Source organism: Cavia porcellus, unplaced genomic scaffold, assembly GCF_034190915.1.
Source record: "Cavia porcellus strain 051 isolate PalLab524CR breed Dunkin Hartley unplaced genomic scaffold, mCavPor4.1 scaffold_6, whole genome shotgun sequence".
NCBI lineage: Eukaryota > Metazoa > Chordata > Mammalia > Rodentia > Caviidae > Cavia > Cavia porcellus.
This window is the reverse complement of record NW_026947489.1, coordinates 59,871,818-59,892,578: the sequence shown is the minus strand read 5'-3', so window position 1 is coordinate 59,892,578 and position 20,761 is coordinate 59,871,818. Positions and strand designations below refer to the sequence as shown.

The 20,761-nt window shown below is 44.2% G+C and overlaps 1 protein-coding gene across 1 annotated transcript; it reads right to left on the bottom strand.

The window, feature by feature from the left end:
- Nucleotides 1-338: 338 nt before the first annotated feature.
- Htr5a (5-hydroxytryptamine receptor 5A) lies at nucleotides 339-8,263 on the bottom strand. Its single transcript, NM_001172755.1, is given in 2 exon segments — nucleotides 339-1,073; nucleotides 6,940-8,263. Coding segments are annotated over 2 exon segments (1,071 nt in total). The 5' UTR covers nucleotides 7,678-8,263; the 3' UTR covers nucleotides 339-740.
- Nucleotides 8,264-20,761: the final 12,498 nt, after the last annotated feature.

Genomic DNA, 20,761 nt, shown 5'->3' with positions numbered 1-20,761 from the left:
AAATAAGCAAGTTTGGGAGATTCTATGAAACTAGTAGATTTTTCTACTGTTTGTGAATTGTTGCTTCAAAACGGAAGGATATATTTCATTTAGCCCTTAACACATAATCTAAGTAAATGAGTTGTGTGTTGGGGTAAACTAGTCAATTGAAGTAGTTGCCTTTTCCATAGTGTATGTGTGTGTGCACGCGTGCACATGTGTAGATGTCATACTGCCAATAGTCACTGTCCTCTTCAGAGGGGCTGCATACTTTAATATGTTTGTAAACAATGCTTTGTGGTTGAAAGTTGGAAATAAATGGTAAGAGTCAGGACACGGTTACTAGGTGCACACGAGAATGAGTCTGGACAGCTTAGTATTATGGTCTCCTTGCATCTCATTGGGTTTTTTTCCCATCCTCCTTCCCTTGCCCCTATGCTGTACCTCCTCCCACTTGCTTCCATGATAGGGCTTCTCCAGGTCCATGCCAGGGGCTGTGTTGGAGTGGACTTAGGGAAGGAGTGGGTCCTTGGTGGGCCAGGTCTGCGGCTGCTGGTGCAGAGTAAGGGACAGGAGGCAAATGGGACACACAGAGCCCTGGGTGAAGATGTCCCCGCTGTGTGCAAGTTAGGAAATGGGTGAACTGAGCTCTGAGATGGCCATGTGGTACTTGGAGAATTTTACCACTCCGTGGCTGCAGGGTGCAGAGTCCAAACTTCTACAGAGCCACAGGACAAAGGCATTTTTGCCCTCAACTATGATCAGTGCTGTCTCGAAAAGAAGCTCTTGAAGGCGCTGCTATAGTTCTTGTTGAAGGCTGTGTAGATGAGGGGGTTGAAGAAGGAGTTAGAGTAGCCAAGCCAGAGGAAGATGCTTTTCCAGATGGCCGGGATATCCCAGGAGCAGAGGGGGCCGACAAGCTCGGTGACAAAGAAGGGGATCCAGCACAGCACGAACACCCCGATGAGGATGCCCACCATGAGGGCTGCTCTCTGTTCCTTCTGCTCCCGCCACGTGTCCCCGTCTGTCTGGAAGGTGACAGTGGTAGGGCGGACTGTGAACACCATCTGGGACTGTTGTGTGGAGTCCTTCACCTGCAAGACACAAGCAGGAGTGTCATGAAGACCTAGCTCTCATCTGCCAGGCTGAGCCCAGGTGAGAATGGCCTGGGCCCCACATGTCCACTCCAAGACAAAGCTGGATTTCCAGGCATGGGAACCCAGTGGCTGTGGGACTCAGCCATAGACAGGAAGTGGGACAATAAGCCCGGCTGTTCACGTGGGTCGTAGATGTGGAGGAGTGTGACACCACTGCCCTGTTTGCTCAACAGAGGAGACAACAGCAACTACAGGGCTGCAGTGCATGTGATTCAGTAACAAAGACTTAGCACAAGGAGCTCCTAATTTACCATGGAGTCCTGCCCAAGGAGCCTGTGAAATGCTGCAAATATCATAAGCATGTAATTCTCTACCTTACTAAGCATGCTGGCTTGGTGGCAGAGCGTGCTATAGAGTTTGGGACTCAGCCTTTGTGATCACAGAGTGACTGGGACCTGCTTCTCTCTGCTACTCCTGAGCCTCGGGATCGAGGATCCTACTGTTAGTGAGGAAAATCAAAGCGCAAACAAAAATTTAAAGGGCTGTGGATATAGTGCTGCACTATCCAGGTCCAACACCCAGTAAAATGAAAATGTGATAAATCTTTATCCAACACCTATAAACTTAGGGCCAGATTTCTAAAATCTTTATGATGTTCTAGATTTCAGTGAGTCCTTTCAAAGTAACAGTGCCCTGGTCAGGATGCCTACCTCTCTGGGCTTCTGCTTTGTCTGACCCCACACACCTATGTGTGTCAGGAACATACTTCAAGAGTCACTGGACACTGGGCTTCCACCATTAAGTGGAACACACCACAGCCCTCGCTCTGCTCCTGGGTCCTCCAATGGAGAGCTTGCAGCAGGACGGTCTCCGCCTTCAGCTCCTTCTTTCACAAAAAGCTGAACTTCCTGAAAAGAAAGTACCTCTCTCCAACCCAGACTTGTGTTTAGCTTGTAGGAGAGTGGAAGCCACAAGTGGCTGAGCATGCAGCAGTTAAATATGAAGGAGGGAATTGCAATGGGTGAATTACCTAAGTTAGCAAAGCTACCAACTCAGCTTAGCCACAGGACAGATCCTAAGTTGGCAGATCACACTCAGAGGTGACACTGGCCTGACCATCACCTTGCTCTTCCAGACTCCAGGCTTCTGAGGCTCAGGAGAGCTACAGAACTTGCTTGTCCGAAACACACAATCCTTTTGGTGCTAGACAAGGAGGAAAAGTCTGCCTGGTTAATTCAAACCATTTACCCAATTCACACTGTGTTGTAGTCAGGGGTTGTGCAGAGAACAATTAGAATCAGGACATGGAGTTTATAATACTTTTATAATGGTCACCAGGAGTTGACACAAGAAAATGCAGGAAATCTATTCGCAACACCAAGAACATAGAATATTTAGTCAAGGGCCTGAGTCCCCAGTAATGTCCCACATGAGTCCAGATAAGAACCCAGAGCTCATAACAGTGCCTCCCACAAGTCCAACTGGAGATCCAGAGCCCACAAGAAGGACTCACTCCAGTCTCTTTTATGGATCCGTGCCGGGAAGGCCCAAAGGTCAGCAGGGGAAGCCTGGAAGTCCATGCCAGCAGGGTGAAGGAGCTGTGCTAGTGGGATGAGGGTTCTACACTGGAGCCGAGAAGTCACACTCACAATAAGACCAGGGCTGTCCTGAAAAGCACCACAGCCATCCTTAGCTACATGGAGGCCCAGAGCTCCTCCAATGACCAGCACAGTCGGGTACATGCCAGGAAGCCAGCATGATGAGTTCATCCTGGAGACCAAGTGGCACACGTCTTCCCCTCTGGAGCCAGGAAGCAATGCTTGATGTGAGGACCAGAGCTTCTCCAGGAGAGCCAACAGCTCAAACAGCAATGCATAGGAGACCCCACAATGCCTCAGTGCAACAATGTATTAATGTCTCAACAACCTCCTTCTCCTTCTCCACCTATTTATCCTGGCAACTTTCCTCAGGTGGAGCATCTTTGCTCAGTGCCATGATGATGTAATCCAGCTGGCATTAAGTTGACCACCAGTTCTTAATCCATAACACACTGCCTCTCTACAGTAGTGGATCTGACTTGTTTATTATATAACACATATTAGAGTGTAGTAAGAATACTAGCATTAAAATAGCATAGTTGATATATGAATTATTGATTTTGCATAACAACCTTGCTGGAATTTATTTGAAAAACAGTAAAATATCAGGTGCTGAGCAATTAAAGATGAAGATGTTGGAGATAAATACTGGAAAACATAGTCCATAACACTGCAACCCTTAACACACTCACAAAATCAGAAGTAAAATCTCTCTTCCTGTACCCTGCACCTCTTATCAAAGAGCACAAAAGAGTGAAACTCTCACAGGGAAAGACTCCTAAGGATAGGGAGTGATTCTATTCATGATAATTAGGTAAATAGAAGTTTTCATTATTGTTTAAAAGCTGTCACAGTAAATAATGCCACATAAGCTTTCAAAGCAAATTACAGCCAGTGCTCTCTGTCCCCAGGCAATGCCTGAGCCCCTGTAGCCATGACTAATCAAAGAGCCTGAAGTTTTCCTCTGGTCAACTGCAGAGTTGACTCCTCAGGCACTACTTCCTGTACAGCAGTTACTACTTCCTGTTAGACCTGCATGCATACATGGTAAAATGACCTCTGTGTAAGCTAGAAGAAAAGGCAGTACCTAAATCCCTAAGAAAAAAACGGAGAAACTTTGAGACTTGCTTTTTTGATCAGAGAGAGGAGAACTTGCATCATAATTTGGGATCTCATCCAGCTCTTCCACAGTCTGCTTATAGTTAAACTTGTTTGTCCCATACCTGTTCAGTGTCTTTTGTCCACAAATTTGCATTCTCAGCCTTATTCAGAGAGATGATTAGAATGATTGAAAGACTAGACAGTCATGTGAATCAGTGCACAATCTCCCTCCCGTTTCCTCTCCTCTCCTCTCCTGTCCTCTCCTTTCCTCTCTTCTCTTCTTTCTCTTCTTCTCTTCTCTTCTCTTCTCTTCTCTTCTCTTCTCCCTTTTCCTTTCTCCCCTCTCCCCTCTCTTGCATTCCCCTCCCCTTCCCCCACAGGCTGGAAACCAAACCTAGGGTCTCATGCATGCAGACAGGTACTCTACCACAGAGCTACCCCAATCCTCAGTGAGCACTGTTGACCTCAGATCTCCACATGAAATTTCACCTTTAATGAGAGCCAACAACAGTAGTTAGAATGTGGCAAGTCCTCGATGGTCTCCCTGAAGCTTTGGCTGAATTAGGACCACAAGTAGGAGGCAGAGAAAAACACATGTAGGGGAAGACGGAGGCTCTCCAACTGGTTCTAACCAACTCCTCGATCAAGGACAGTTCACCTCAATGAAGATGTCTTTACAAGCCAATCTACAGGTGTTGGCCTTTTGCTTCTAAATGTCAGCTCATCAATAATGCACTCGCTCCAACAAATTCCCATCAGAGTAACAACCAAGCAACAGCTGTTCATACAGATGCACCTTGTACCTTAACAGCCTGAGCCCCAGAGCATCCTTCCAGAAGCACTGTGCAACATCAGCTTTCTCCTTTCTGCACAGGGAGAGTGTGTCTGACCAGACCCGTATGGCTTTCTCTGTCTGGTAAGTTATACCTTTCTTTCCATCATTTAATTTCAGATCTTCTAGGATGGTTTATGTCCTTTGACAAGTTTAAGGACATTTTTCTCCTGTTGCCAGTTTCCATCCCAGTGCCTGATGTAGGTTAGGGCCTGCATGCATTCAAATGAAACTCAGAAGATGAAGAAACTGGGAAGACATGCTGTGGTTTCCCTAGGTAACACAGCTTGCTGGCAGTAGGACTGTATTTAGAAACTTTGACACCCACTATCACCAAGCAGTCAGGAAGCCTGGCTTGCTGTTATCCTTCAGCATAACAAAAGGACAAAGGCACCCCCATTTTATACACAGAACCCTGGATCATGTATGGGTCTCAGAAAGCGAAGGGACATGTTTTAAAAAGAGGCAAGGACAGGAAGCAGTGTGTGTGTGTGTGTGTGTGTGTGTGTGTGTGTGTGTGTCTGTGTACAAAGGTCTCATAATGCTTTGTTTCTGCTATCATCAGGACAAAGACAATGGACCACGCTCTTCCTTTCACAACAAGCACAAAGAGCCAACTGGAAATGATTTTCCTCTTAAAGTGGGGATTGGTGTTCATTGTCAACCTTGCTTGCCTTGATGGGCATCCAGCCTTAGAGGATTCCTGTAGACAGGGCTGTGGAGGTGACCAGCCCTCTTACTCTTGATCCAGAATCTGAGTGTATTCTCCTATACTTTGGTGGTCTCTCTGGCATCTTTCCTCATTGCTGCTTCCTGTTCAGTGCAGAAATCTAATATCTCAGAGTTCCCAGTGTTTGATGTTCTGGACATTTTGGTTTGAACAAGTCTTGGCTGCAGGGCTGTCCAGTTCAGCAGCATCCCTGTTCTCTGCATGCTAAAGGCCAGTAGCACACTGTTCCCAAGTCTGAATTACCAGAAATGTCTCCAGACTGTCCACCTGTGCCCTGGGATGCAATGCTACCCTTAGCTGAGGACTACTGTCACAGACAAAGGACAGATGACCTCTGAACCCTTTTCCCCTCTTTCTTCTTGAATCCCTCTACTTTCCCTAGAAACATCTCTAGTCTCTTTAAGTTTTGGCCACTGGGTATGTCTAGAATTAGCTACCAACTAGAGAAAATGCAGCCATCCTGTAGGACTCACAAAAGGTGTCTGTCTCCCCAGCTGTCCATAGATCCATCTGTCTCCCCAGATCTCCATAGGCAAAGCCTGTCTTTCCGCTTCTTCTCTCTTCAAGCCCATAGTGCGCACGGTGCGGGATGCTTCATTAAATGCGTTTTGCTGCCCCAGAGCCCAGTAACAGAAAATGAGGCCTGTGAATGTTCCTGACCTGACTTCGGTATGTGAGTGAGATTCAGAATGAGCCTTAGTAATCAGTAAGGAAGGGGTAGGGAAGAAGTCTGCACATCCAGTGGATTGATGTGACTATAGACTCTGGCATCATAGGGTCAGGTTATCAAGAGTTAACAAAAAACAGGAAAGTGTGGATGAGAAGAAAATTTAAAAAAGGAGGCTTCCTGCTTGCTGGAGCGGTGGTTTCACATTAAATGCTATTTGTGGGGAGCTGGTCAGTTGTCAGTCGTGAGTTTTTAATTTCCTGCCATAGTGTCCTCACGATCAGGAGGGAAACAAATGGTCCTTGGGCAGCTGATGGGGCCACAGGGAATAGAGCTGAGCAGTGCCACAAGGCATGGAACAGACACCAACATAGGCACTGAGACCCAAGTAAACAATACTTGCAATCCCACATCAGCAGGGGAGGTCGCCGTCAAGCGACAGCAACCCAGGCACATTTTGCAAAATTGGTAGCCATAATTTTCAAGGAAAAGAAGGACTCTAAGGTGCTATTCCTGAGTGTGGTGATCTCCTGTGGAGTCCAGAAACTCCTCTACCCAGTACCCACTCTCAGGATAGAAAGCTGCAGGGGATTCAGAAGTGCAGACTCCAGATGCCCTAGGCACCTACTTCTCTGTATGCCTTAAAGGTTGTCACAGTCCCACAAGGTTTTAGTTCCAAGGGAGACCAAGTAGAACAGGCAGCTCAGGCTCCTCATTTTATAGCTAAGGAAGTCCCCTATCAGAGATGCCAGTAGGATGGGTAGCTCCGGGATGTGAAGTTTGTCAGAGCAAATTCTGGCCCTTGGTTTCTCCCCAGCCTGACCCTCCCTAAATCCAAAAGTTCCACTTTCCACCAACGTCAGGGATGGATAGCGTCCCGGGTACAGCCTGCACAGATGCGAGTGAGGGATTGTTAGGGATTGCTGTGCACCCACCTCCATGGCTTCAGGCACAGGTGAGACGCTGTTGGTCTTCCTGGCACCCACACGGAGCTTGGCAGCCTTGTAGATCTTCCAGTATACGAAGAGCACCACGCAGAGCGGCAGGTAGAAAGCCCCCACGGTGGAGAACACGGCGTAGGAGGGCTCTCGGCTCACCTGGCACTCCTCTCGGTGCTCAGAGTACGTCTCCCCCCAGCCAAACAGCAGCGGGGCCAGAGAGATGACAGCCGAGAGTGCCCAGGTGAGCGCGATCATTACATTGGATGCGCGCTTTCGAGCGCGGGTCGTGTATTCCAGGTGACATGCGATGGACCAGTATCGGTCCAGGGCTATGGCCGTCACATTCCAGATGCTGGCCGTGCAGCACAGCACATCGCATGCCACCCACAGCTGGCACAGCCTCCGGCCTAGCTGCCAGCGGCGCCCAGACAGTTCATGCACCAGACTCAGTGGCATGACCAGCGCGGCCACCAGCACATCGGAGACAGCCATGGAGGCCACCAGGTTATGTGGGACACGGTGGAAGGTGCGCACGCGGAGGATGGTGGCCAGCACCAGCAGGTTCCAGGCGAACGTGGCTGCCACTAGAAGGCCCAGCAAGGTCAGAACGAGCATGCTGAAGACGGAGAGCAAGGGCGGGCTGGGGCGCAGGTCCTCAGCTCCCAGGCTGTGGTTAGACTCCAGAGAGGATGGGGTGGAGAGGGTAAAGGAGAAGTTCACAAGCAGATCCATCGTTAGGGCAGGACACCAGCGCGGCACGCATACAGCAAGGGTGCGCAAGTCTCCAGGCGGCCCTCTGCGCTCAGAAGCAGTCTGGATGTTCACTGCCTTTGGCAGGTGGCGAGGCGTCTGGAGGACAAAGGTGGCCCCGGCCTCCTGCCTGAGCGTGCAGAGAGACGAGACGGTCTGGAGGAGGGCACAGAGCTGCAAGTCCCTGAGCCTGGAGTCCCCAGAGGCTAGGGCAGCTGGGTCAAGGAGCTAGGTCACATGCTGCAGGTTCCTCACCTGGGAGAAGACGGCTGTCCCGTAGCCCGGAGTACAGCATCCCAGGGTTGGCCCTGCAGAGAGCTGGTGCTCAGAGCTCGTCCGTGCGTCAGAGCCGAACTCTCGGCGTGGCTCCCGCCGCCAACCCCCTCCTGCCCACGGTCTCAGCTTTTCATTAGGGAAGCCACATAGATACCTCCTCCCAGGAACTGCCTTCTGATCCGGGCGCGTTCCTTTCCCACTCTGTCTGGGGCTGCGACTCCAGGGAGGGGATGCTGGCGCGCCCACCAGACCTGCCTTATCAAAGTGGGATCCAGCCCTACGTAAGGCATCAGCTGATGAAGCCGCCAGTCCCCGCCTGACTCCGCGCGCGGGTATGGCGCTGTCCGCGGTGCCGCGCGCTCACCGTGCTTCGCGCAGAGCAGAACAGAACTGAGCGCAGCAGGGTTTGCGTTTGCCGCTGTCCGCGGTGCTGACACAGTCTGTGGCAGTGCTGTCCGAGGTCCTGCTGCTTTCGCCTGAAATAGTTGTTCTCCTGGGACGAGTTGGCCAATGAACTTTTGGCACCTGTCCTGGAGCTGCCATGCAGACCTCGAACACTGTCTTCCACTTCTCCTAGCTGCAGTCGGGGGTGCTGCGCCTACTTTTCTCGTCCAGATTTGGGTACCTGACTGCTTCCTTTGTACATAACTCTTGGTTACTACTCTTAAAGTGTTTGTTTTCTTTTGGGTGAAAAGGCAAGATGACATTTTCTGCTACTCTCAGAGATGTCCCGGTATTGGAGGTAGAAGGCCTATCCCAGAGAGAGGCTAGGCCATCTCGCTGCCCACTAAACTGAATTTGCTGTATCCAGAAACAGTTGGATACAAGACGTTATAAGTGCTGTATTACAAAAAAGAGAAGGGACACATCTAACTCCCCTCCACCTATAAACAACCAGATACACATCCCCAGAAATTAGGAGAATATTAATAGATACTATCCAGAAGTTTGGATCTACTACCTAGCTAGTGTTGGGAATCAAAAGTAGGGTCTGTGTATACTAGGCAAACACCCTACTCTTTATTTATTTACTTATTTGTGTATTTAAGTTTTGAGACAAGGTCTTGCTATGTAGTGTAGGCTGGTCTTAAATTTACTTATGTAGTCCAGTCCAGGTTGGTCTTGAACTCATGGCAATCCTCCAGCCTCAGTTTTCTGAGTACTGGAGCTACAGACATATGCCACCATGCCTGGTGCCACTCTAACATAGCTACACCCCCAGTCCCATAAAATATGTTAGGACTTGCAGCACCTCATACAGAGACACATGATGCAGCAAGATGAAATAAGTTGAAATAAGGAAAACTATATGACAGAAAGGAAAGTGGGATAATATTTTTTAAAGTGCATTCAATGTGTATCACGAAGTCCTGTACATATATTACGTGTAAATTTGGTCAAAAGTTTTCTAATCATTTGAAAACAAGAAGCAGGTTATTTTACAAGATTCTATTTCTCACAAAGAAAAACAAGTATCATTAGAATGTACTGAGAAGTTAATCTCCCTGTGGTAACTTCAAAGTGATGTAATGCATTCTTAAAAACATAGCTATTCTAGTGAGGGCAAAAAAATCAGGCTTGGATACACATTAACTTGTTACTGAAGTCTTCTAAGAATAAGATTAATACATGAATTTGAAAACTGTGTGTTAGTAGCTAATACAGTGATTCCTCCATAATCATTGACAAGAATAGAATGGTGTCCAACAGACAAGCAGTCCTGGACTCAATACGTAGACAGTCAGAGAGAGTGGCTTAATTCATCACTCAAAACAAACCAAGGACAGATGACCAGGAAGCCGATGGCCCAATAAGGAAACCAGTTTCCAAGGTCAAACCATTTCTGAGGCCCAAAGAGGGGCTCAATGTCTGTGAGGAATACTCCAGCAGCCCAGCAGCAATGATGGTCTACAGAAATATCTGCAGTATTCCTCCCCAGGCAACTTACAGCTATCTGTGCAGGTAACTGCACCAGGAAAAGGACGTACCCACAGGGTGAATTGACTCTGACATTCAGGGACACAGCATGGCTGGCCTCCCTGCTACAGCAGTGGTAGGGAGAAGACAGTCTAGGCCTGGCTCATGGATGATGCCCTGGACCACTGTACGCACTCCTTGGTGGCCTCTCCATTTCCCCAGGGCATCATCGTATGTATATCATGGTCATTGGCAGAATCCCACTTTGGTGCTTGACCTTCAGGGTAAAATTTACTATAGAGGGCAGGTCAAATGGAGTCTCCAAAACTTCCTCCTCAAAGTAGGAGCTGGGATAGTGGATAACAACAATACTACTTCAGAGGAGAGTCTGATGGCAGAGATTATGGACTTCTGTCCTAGTCACGTGTAATCCAGGTGGTCTCTACAAAAACTGGGTTATAACAGAGAACAGCAACCTGCCACAGACATGTCCAAGGACCAGCCACATTACTGGCTGTGCAGGATGTATGGGTGAATGTAGTTGCTGGAGTGGATCTACGCAGCCTACGATACGGGACACTCAGTTATTGATCTGGGTATGGGGCATTATTGTTCCTCTAAGAGGGGGAATGGAAGCAGTTTTAACTCACTAGGAACAGACAATGTAAGCATTATGTTCTTGCTCCAATCCCATAGCCACTTTCCCTCTCTCTGCCATAAAATCAGAAGAAATTGGCTCATTCAGATTTTCAAATTGTGTTCCATGATCCCTGGAGGTCCCCAGTCCCATTCAGTGGGTCATGAAAGGTCAGGTTATTTTCACAATGATGCTAAGGGATTGTTTACTTCTTCATACTGTTGACTTTTGTGCTCATGGTGCCAAAGTGGTAGTGGGTGTACTTGGGGGGACCTGCGCACAGACCATAGCAGTTATATGAAACCCAGACCATGGTCACTGGCATTCTTCACTGCACTGCACCCACAAGAAATATAAAAACTGCAGGTTTCACTTAAGAATGTCTTTAAGGGTATAATAAAGTTAGTAATTATGCTAGAACTTGACCTTTGAATGTTTATCCCAAATACCTGCACACCATTCTCTGCCTCAGAATACATTTCCTGAGAGCAAAAGCCAAGACAGCTATCTAAATGCCTGAAAGGGATGGGCAAAATTATGCTGTGAAAGAAGAGAGGGGAGGAATGAGTTACTGTTTATATCTAGACGTCCACCTGAAGCCTCCTGTGCTCATAGATGGATGCTCGTGAGGTGGCTGCAGTGCAGACTCATTGCTGATTGCTGTACACAGTAGGGCCTGGCAGGAAGAGGCAGTCACTGGGGATTTGGTCTGGAAGAATCATGTCCCTCTCCGGTTCCTCTCTTCTGCCTGTTTCCTGTCCACCTATGTTGTGAGTAGCTCTGCTCTGCCAGGCCTTACCTTGGAGTCAGCTAACTATGGCCTGAAATGTGAGCCATAAGAAATCTCTCTTTCCTTCAGTCATAGGGTTGGCATTGTGTCTCAGCTACAGGAACAGTGACTTAGACAAAGGGGATTGAAATAAAACTGAGTAGGGTATGATGTGTGGGTACCAACTCCCCACAATGACTGTAATTGTGATATACTGCAAACATGGAATAATAAACATGTTTTTAAAATGAGCCCTCACACCATGCTCACATCCATCTGCACTCAGTGTGTGCTGAGATAACCGTAAAACACTAGGCCCAGGTTAGCTGGCTTTCAAAAAAAGAGAAGTATTGGTACTTAGTTATACTTCTATCGGACAAGGCTACTCCAGGGGAATTACGGAAGTGAAAGGATTTTAAGAGATCTTTCAGAGAAGATGTTAGAAGAAGAGGGCGATTCTCATTTGCTTTGCTCTGACATTTTCTATGATGTAAGGGGCTAGCTGTGACCCCTCAGGTTGTCATTACACGGGTGATGCTACATTAATATCTCAGGAGGTTTCTACTGTCAGCATGAGTGACATTTCCTGTCACTCTTGGGACAGGAGCAAAAATCACAGTTATTCTTAGTCTGCTTTTCTCTCCTTGCATTCTTCAGAGAGCAGGAAAAATGTAACAGGACACAGGCATAGAAGGGGTGGGGATCACCAGAGTCCTGTTGCTCCTTTGTTCTTCTGTTTGGGTTTTTGGAAGCAGGGTCTTGCTACATAGTCCAGACTGGCCTTGAGCTTACTATGTAGCCCAGGTTGACCTCAGAGTCATGACCATCTTTATACCTCAGCCTCCCACTTGCTGGGATTACAGGTGTGTACCACCATGCCCAGCTTTGAAAACTAAATCCCTAAGTCCTGAGGTTGTAGCATTTGGAGGTGAGGACTTCAGGAGGTAATTAGAGTTAGATGAGGTCATGACGCTGGCTTCTTACAATGACATCAGTGACTTCAGAAGCAGAGGAAAACAGATCCACTTAACAGCACAGCAGGGGGCACCCACCAGACTTCCAGTCTCCATTCTGTCTCGGGTGCTTGGTTACAGTAACAGAAAACAAGGTCACATACATAGTATCTAATGCTAGAGAATGCTGTCTTGGGGGGACACAGAGAATGTCCCCTTCACAAGCCCCTCTGGGAGGAACTTCTGGAGCTAGGCATGGAGGCACACACCTGTAATCCTGGTCCTCCAGGAAGCTAAGGCAGGAGGACTAAAAGTTCAGCTCCGGCAATTTAGTAACTTAGTGAACTCTTGTCTTGACAATAAAAAATCCAATAAAGACTGGGCTCTAGCCCAGTCCGAGACCCTGGATTTAACCCCCAGTTGTTTTTTTTTTAATTTTATTTAAGAGGAAAAAGAGAAAAACACCAAAACAAAACAAAGCGGTGTAAGGGTACACGTAATACAGAACTACAAAAAAATCAAAACAAAAAAAAAAAACATAACAGTAAGAAATCACCTGTTAATAGATTACATATTATCATCTTGGAAATAGTTGCTCAAATCACAGTATCAAAGGATACAAAGTGGACATTCAAACAGAGAGATTGCAAACAGCTGTGTTCAATGATCCAAAAACATTAATATAGTCAGCTATTTAACATCCCTAAACACACTTGCTGTTATATCTGTTAGAGCTCTTTTTTTCCCCTCTCTTTTTTACAACAAAATTTACACATTTTGGATTTTATTACTCCTTAGTTCTTATTACTTTTTTGGGGGGGGGAGAGAATAAAGTCAAATATGGCAAAACAAAGCTGTCAGTCAAAACCAAGGATAGACATAGCACATGATGTAGAACAGAGTACAAGGTTGTTTTAAACAAACTGATTAGTGAAAAACTCTCCCCAGAAGCTGAGAGTGACGGTAGGAAAGGTGGCTGCAGAGCAGGACTCACACTTCCTGCAGGTGACCGAATTCTGAGCTGTAGCTGTGTCCATCTGTCCAGCAGAGGCTGAGGCTCACAATTACCATCAGGATCAAGGAGAGGTGGCTAGGGGCACCTGAGCCTCAGCACCACGGGGAGAGCACACCACCCCAGGGATGGAGTAGGCAGGCAGCCAGCAGGATATCTAACACCTTGCAGCCCAGCAGAAAAGCCTAAACCAGAGGCACAGGAGGCTGTCACACCAACAGGAAGCCACACTCTGTCATTCGGTTCTCAAATATGAGGTCTACAGCCATTGCCTAGAGAGAAGCTATGTGCCCAGGGCAAGGAGCCTGTGACACTGCAGATAGCACACCCTCCCGTACTTCCTCAGGTCTGGCCCCAGAGGGGTCTGCAGCCACCATTAAGGGCTGGTGATGGCAGGAAAGTGAGTCCCCAGATGTGTTTCAGGTGATTGGGCCTGAGGCCGCAAGCACCATGAAGACCTGCTAAATGCCTCCTGCTCCCACTCTCAGTGCAGCAGGGGACGCTGTGCAAATGTATACTAGATGCCACCTCCAGTCACCCACCCTGCTCCTGGTGGCCTGCGAGGCTGCTTGCACTGCAGCCTGCACTCCACAGGAAAGTGTGATGAGCACACTTTCTTTGTGCTTAAAACGGATAACTTTAGCTGCATGTGCTGGTGCACATCTGTAATCTGAAGGGTCATGGGAGTTTGAGGCCAGCCTGGGCTACATAATGAGACCATGTCTCAAGAAAACATAACAAACACTGATGGCTTATCAGTAACCGTTGGGTCAGAGAAGCTGTCCAAGCGTCCAAAATACAATAAGACAAAATACTAGAGTCTCTCTCTCAAAGGGGTGTGTCCTCACATCAGAGAGGAGACTGTAATGTACTCCATAGCCCTGGACATCCTTCCACAGACTCTGCTGGCTTTCAGCTCTCACTGTGTGACAGGCAGGTAATTATTACTAGACTACCTGTACCACTAGGTAGTTTCTGCTCCACAGATACAGCCAGCTGCTCACTGTCAAAGGCCAGCTGGGGTCCTCTGGGACACCAGGTTTCCTGAAAGCGAATTCCATAGAGCAGGAGAGTCACCAAAACTCTGAAGGTGATTTGACAATCATGCCAAGTCAAAGGAGATTGCTTCAGGTTTCCTTTACCAAGCTGACAGCACTTACTTGGCTCCTGCACATGGTCTGAAATAGTTTACTCTATTAAAAATACAGCATAGTGCAATAGCTGTGAGGCCAACTCATATACTTGTGTACTAGACAAACAGGTGATTTGAGCAGTGGTGGGATAGGAACTAAGGCCCTGGCACTGGAATCTCTGAAATCAAACAGATGTGCAGAGGCAGGAGGATTCACAGGCTTTACCTCGGCTCTTCCTGCCTGCCTGAGCCCCTCCTCTGTGGAACCAGACATCCTGCAAATTGTAAATGAACAACAAAGCACTGAGGGATTGTTTGAGTCTGTGTGTTTGCTGACTGTGGGCTGAGATTTTGTTCTTTTTTTTTTCTTGTAAAGAAATTAGGGCAAAAGAGGACAGAACAAAGCAGATCAGAACAGAACAATATAAGCAACACAGTACTTCACCACAAGACAAGCCTGGGCTACACCGGATATTAATAGTAGCTACCATAATGTCTCTTTCCTTGAAATAGTTGAGCATACTTTCACATACAATAGTATCAAACATAACAAAATAGTATAAAACCATTCAAGAGAATGAAAGTATTACAGGGAACTCAGAACCAAATAACAGAATATGAACAATGGCTACTCTATTATCTACAAATTGTGCTGCTATAAACATAGATGCACACATATCACAGTGGTATGATGTTTTCAGTTCTTCTGGGAATATGCCTAGAAGTGGAATAGCTGGAACAAATGGGACCCATTGTCCATAAAAATTTGTTTATAACTATCACACACATCAAAATCCAATAAGATACAATATGATAGAATCAATGGAAACAGAAGAACAAGAGCATGGTAGGACTTTAAAGCAAGATGATATTAAACAGCAATGGCTGTCATAATGTCTTGTGACATTATGACACATGACAAATAGTTGTTCATAGCATCACACATAATAAAATCAAACAAAGCAGAATAAAACCGGTCCAACTAATGAATGAAAACATTATAAGGCTTCAAATTAATGTAATGGGGAATCATGATTACCATAAAATCTTATGTATGCTTATTATTTCTTACACTAGGGCGACTATATGGTATTCACACATGTGACTTCAATTTATTTCACTTATGAGTATGGTCTCAAGCTGCATCCATTTATTTATAAATATCTCAATGTGATCATTCTTTATAGCTGAGTAGTACTCTGTTGTATAAAAATACCATCGCTTTTTTTTTTTTTTTACCCATTCCTCAGTTGATGGACATTTAGGTTGTTTCCAAGATCTGGCTATTACAAATTGTGCTGCTATAAACATGGGTGCACACATATCACAGTGGTATGGTGTTTTCAGTTCTTCTGGGAATATGCCTAGAAGTGGAATAGCTGGAACAAATGGGACCTCCAATCCCAGCTTTTTGAGAAATCTCCAGACTGATCTCCACAATGGTTTGCACCAGTCTACACTCCCATCAACAGTGCAAGAGGGTTCCTTTTTCCCCACAGCCTCTCCAGCTTTTGTTGTTGGTAATTTTCTTGATCCTGGTCATTCTTTTTGGAGCGAGATGGAATCTCACTGTTGTTTTAATTTGCATTTCTCTAATGACTAATGATGATGAAAAATTTTCATGTATTTATTTGGCATTTGTATTTCCTCATATGAGAACAGCATATTCATCTCAGATGCCCATTTTTGGACTGGGTCTTTGAATTTTGGGGGTCTGATTTTTAAAATTCTTTATATGTTCTAGATAGAAGTCCTTTGTCGAAGGGACAGTTCACTAAGATTTTTTTCCCAGTTTGTGGGTTTTCTTTTCACTATGCTGGAGATTTCTTTTGACATGCAGAAATTTTTTAATAAGACGTGATCCCAGTTATTGATTCTGGTAAGTATTTCCCGTGCAGCTTGATTCCTGTTCATAAATTCTCTACCTACCTCTATGTCTTCAAGATTTTTAGTAATTTATCTTCCAACAGATTTAGTGTTTCTGTTTTAATATTCAGATCTTTGATCCATTTAGATTTTAGTTTAGTGTATGGTGATAGGCATGGGTCTAGTTTTAGTTTTCAACATATGGAGAGCCAGTTTTTCCAGCACCATTTATTAAGGAGACTGTTGTTCTTCCAATGAACATATTTGGCCCCTTTATCAAAGATAAGGTGGTTGAGTGTGTTTGTAGTTGTGGTTGTATCTTCTAATCTATTCCATTTATCTTCAGATATGTTTTATTCCAATACCATGTTGATTTTACTACTGTTGCTTTGTAGTATAACTTCAAGTCAGGGATTGTGATGCCTTCTGCCTTGTCTTTGCTGCTTAGAATTGCCTTTGCTATTCTAGGTCTCTTCTGGTTCCAGAAGAATTTTAAGAGTCATTTCTCTAGATCTATGAGGTATCTTGATGGTATTTTCATTGGGAATGCATTGACGCTGTATAATGGTTTTGGGAGAATGGCCATTTTCACAATATTTATTCTTCCTATCCATGAACAAGAGATGTCTTTCCATTTTCTGAGATCCTCTTCGATTTCTTTTTCAGGGTATTATAATTTTCCCTGTATAGATCTTTTACTTCTTTTGTGAGATTAATTCCTAAGTATTTCATTTTTTTTTTTTGGATGGTAGTGTGAAGGATGTGGCTTCTCTTATTTCTCTCTCTGTGATTTTGTTGTTAGTGTATAGGAATGCTATTGATTTTTTAGTATTGACTTGTATTCAGCTACATTGCTAAATTTACTTATTATATCTAGGAGTCTTTCAATGGAGTTTTGGGAGTTTTCTATTAGAGTATCATGTTATCTGCAAATAATGATAATTTAACTTCCTCTTTTCCTATCTTTACTTTTTTTATTTCTCTCTTTTGTCTAATTGCTCTGGCTAGTATTTCTAGTACTATGTTGAATAGGAGCAGTGATAAGGGACATCCTTGTCTTGTGCCTGATTTTAAGGTAAAGGCCTTCAGTTTTTGGCCATTTAATATGATGATGGCTGTTGATTTTTCACAGATGGCCTTTTCGTATTGAGATAAAGACAATCTATTCCAATTTTCTGTAGGGTTCTTAGCATGAATGAGTCTTGGACCTTATCAAAAGCTCTTTCTGCATCTATAGAAATGATCATGTCATTCTTATGTTTGGCTCTATTGATATGGTGGATTACATTTATTGATTTATGTATGTTGAAGCATCTCTGTATGCCTGAGATGAATCCCACTTGGTTGTGGTGCATAATCTTCTTGATGATTTGCTGCATCCTGTTTGTCAATATTTTATTGAGGATTTTTGCATCTATGTTCATTAGGGAGGTGGGCCTGTAGTCCTCTTTTTAAGCTGGGTCTTTCTCAGGTTTTGGTACTAAAGTAATATTTGCTTCTAGGAATGGCTTAGGAAGGATTGCTTCCCTTTCAATTTCATTGAAGAGTTTGAGGAGTGTCAGCATTAAGTCTTCTTTGTATTTTTGATGAATTCTGCAGTGAATCTGTCTGGGCCTGGGCTCTTCTTTGTAGGTAAGGACTTAGTTACATTTTCAATTTCATTAATAGAAATTGGGTTATTCAACAGTTTTACATCTTCTTGATCCAGCTTTGGTACTTCATAAATTTCTAGGAATCTATCCATTTCTTCTGTGTTCTCAAACCTATGAGAGTAGAGGTTTTTGAAACAGGTGTTGATGATCTTCTATATTTCCACATTGTGAGTAATGATTTCACCTTTTTCATTCCTTATTGCATGAATTTGACCTTTTTCTTTCCTTTTTAAAATAAGGTTGGCTAGGGGCTTACCAATTTTATTTATTCTTTCAAAGAACCAACTCTTTGATTCACTGATTCTTTGATTGTTTTCTTTTTCTCTATTGCATTAATTTCTGCTCGGATTTTTATAATGTCCTTCCTTCTTTTGGCTTTGGGCATGACTTGCTGTTCTTTTCTAGTGTTTGAGGTGTAGCATTAGGTTGTTTATTTGTGTTCATTCTGCTTTCCTAATGTGGGAACTCAGTGCAATAAATTTTCCTCTGAGGACCGCTTTCATTGCATCCCACAGATTCCAGTGAGTTGTATTTGTATTTTCATTTGCTTGTAGATTTTAATTTCTTCTTTAATTTCCTTTGTTCCCACTGATTGCTCAAGGGTGTGTTATTCAATTTCCATGTGTTTGTGGGGTTTTTTCACTTTCTTTTATCATTAATTTCTAGCTTCATGGCTCTATGATCTGATAACATGCATGGGATAATTTCAACTCTTTTGTATTTACTTAAATAATTTCTGTGGGCTGGTATATGTTCTATTTTAGAGAATGTCCCATGTACTGCTGAGAAGTATTTTAATGTTGTTGGGTGGAACACTCTGTATAGGTCTATCAAGTCCATTTGTTCACAAGTGTGATTCAGTTCTGTTATTTCTTTGCTGATTTTCTGTTTGGTTGATCTGCCCTTTAGTGTCAATTGTGTTAAGGTCTCCTGTTACAACTGTGCTATTGCTTGTTTAATTTTTCATTTTTGGTAATACTTGCTTTGTATAGCTGGGTGCTCTGGAATTTGGTGCATATATATTTAAGATTGTTATCTCTTCTTCTTGAAGTTTTCCCCTAACTAGATGCAGTGACCTTCTTCATCTTTTCAGATCATTCTTGGTTTGAAGTTCACATTGTCTGCAAACAGAATAGCTACCCCCGCTTTTTTTTCAGTTCGTGTTTGCATGAAGTATTGTTTTCCATCCTTTGACTTTCAGTCTATGAGTTTCCTTTTGGGTTAGATGGGTTTCTTATAGACAGCATTTGGTTGGATGTCATTTCTTGATCCATTCTGCCAGTCTGTTTCTTTTAATTGGTGAATTGAGACCATTTACATTAATGGTTATAACTGTTATATATTGGTTTATTGTTGACATGTTATCTTGCTGTTGCATCTTTATCTTTCCATTCTGTTTAATTGTCCGCCTTGCTTAGTGATTTTTTCCCTATGTGTATCTAGACCATCTTTCAGTACTCTTTTCAGGATTGGTTTGGTGATCATGAAGTTCTTCAGCTGTTCTTTGTCATGGATGTATCTTATTTCTTCATCCATTCTGAAGGACAGTTTTTCAGGGTACATCAGTCTAGGTTGGAAGTCATTTTCCTTTAGGATCTGAAATACTTCACTCCATGCTCTTCTTGACTTCACTGTTTATGTTGAGAAGTCTGCTGTGATTCTGATAGGTGTTCCTTTATAAGTGATCTGTCTTTTCTTTCTAACAGCTTTTAATATTCTGTTCTTATATTGGATTTCTGGGATGGTGATTATTATATGTCTGGGCATAGTTTTATTTTGGTTATGGCTATTTGGAGTTCTATATGCTTCACTAATCCACATGTCAGTTCCCATTCTCATGTTTGAGAAATTTTCAGCTATTACTTCTGTAAATAGCCTTTTAATATCACTTGTGTTGTTACTTTCTTTTTCATTTATCCTTATCAATCTAACATTGTTTTTTTTTGCATCATCTTGCAGCTGATGAACTGTTATTTCCTGATTCCTTGTTATTTTCAAAAGATTTTTCCTTTTATGTTCACTAGCTGCAATCTTGTCTTTGAGGTCTGAAATTCTATGTTCACTTTCATTGAGGTGGTTTTGAGAACTTTCGATGGAATTTTTGATTTCTTGTGTATCTACTTGCATCTGCTTCATGTATTCTGTTTGTTTCTTACATTGTTCATCCAGGGATTCTATCTTTTTGTTTTGTTCTTCTAATTTTTAACTGTGTCTTCTTTAGATGTGTTCAGCCTCTTTTTTATTACTTTTATCATTTCTTCTTTTACCCGGGAGATATTTCTAGTTTGAATTCCTTTAGTGCTTCCCGGATTTGCTTCTTTATTTCAGTTTCTATCATTTCAAGTATTTCAGAAGTATGGCATATATTTTCTTCTATGTACATGGCTTCTAGGCTTTCTTGGGATGGGCTAGAGGTTTGAGATTGTATTTTGATCTTTCATCTTGTCATTTTCCTATATTTCTGTATTTAAAGTGATGTTCCAAAGCTTCCCCTAGGTATGTTGGAAATCATCTCCTATGCCCTTGGCTCCTGGGACTGAATGGAGGTTGTTGAGTGTGGTCCAGTCAGGCCCACAGGACTTCCAGTGCCACCTCCGGTGTTCCAGGAAGTTCGGTGGGCTCCTAACCACTGTGGATGATGGTCCAAAGCTCTCCCTGGGCAAGGACCAATGTGCTTGTATTCACCTCACATGCCCTCAGCTCCCCCTGATTGAAGAAGATCACTGGGCGTGGTCTAATCTGGCCCCTGAAACCTCTCAAACCTAGTCTAGTGTTGCTGGAAGCTGGGTGAGTCCTTGACACTGGGAGGGATGATCTTATACTCTCCTGGGGCCCGAGCTGGTGTGCTGGAA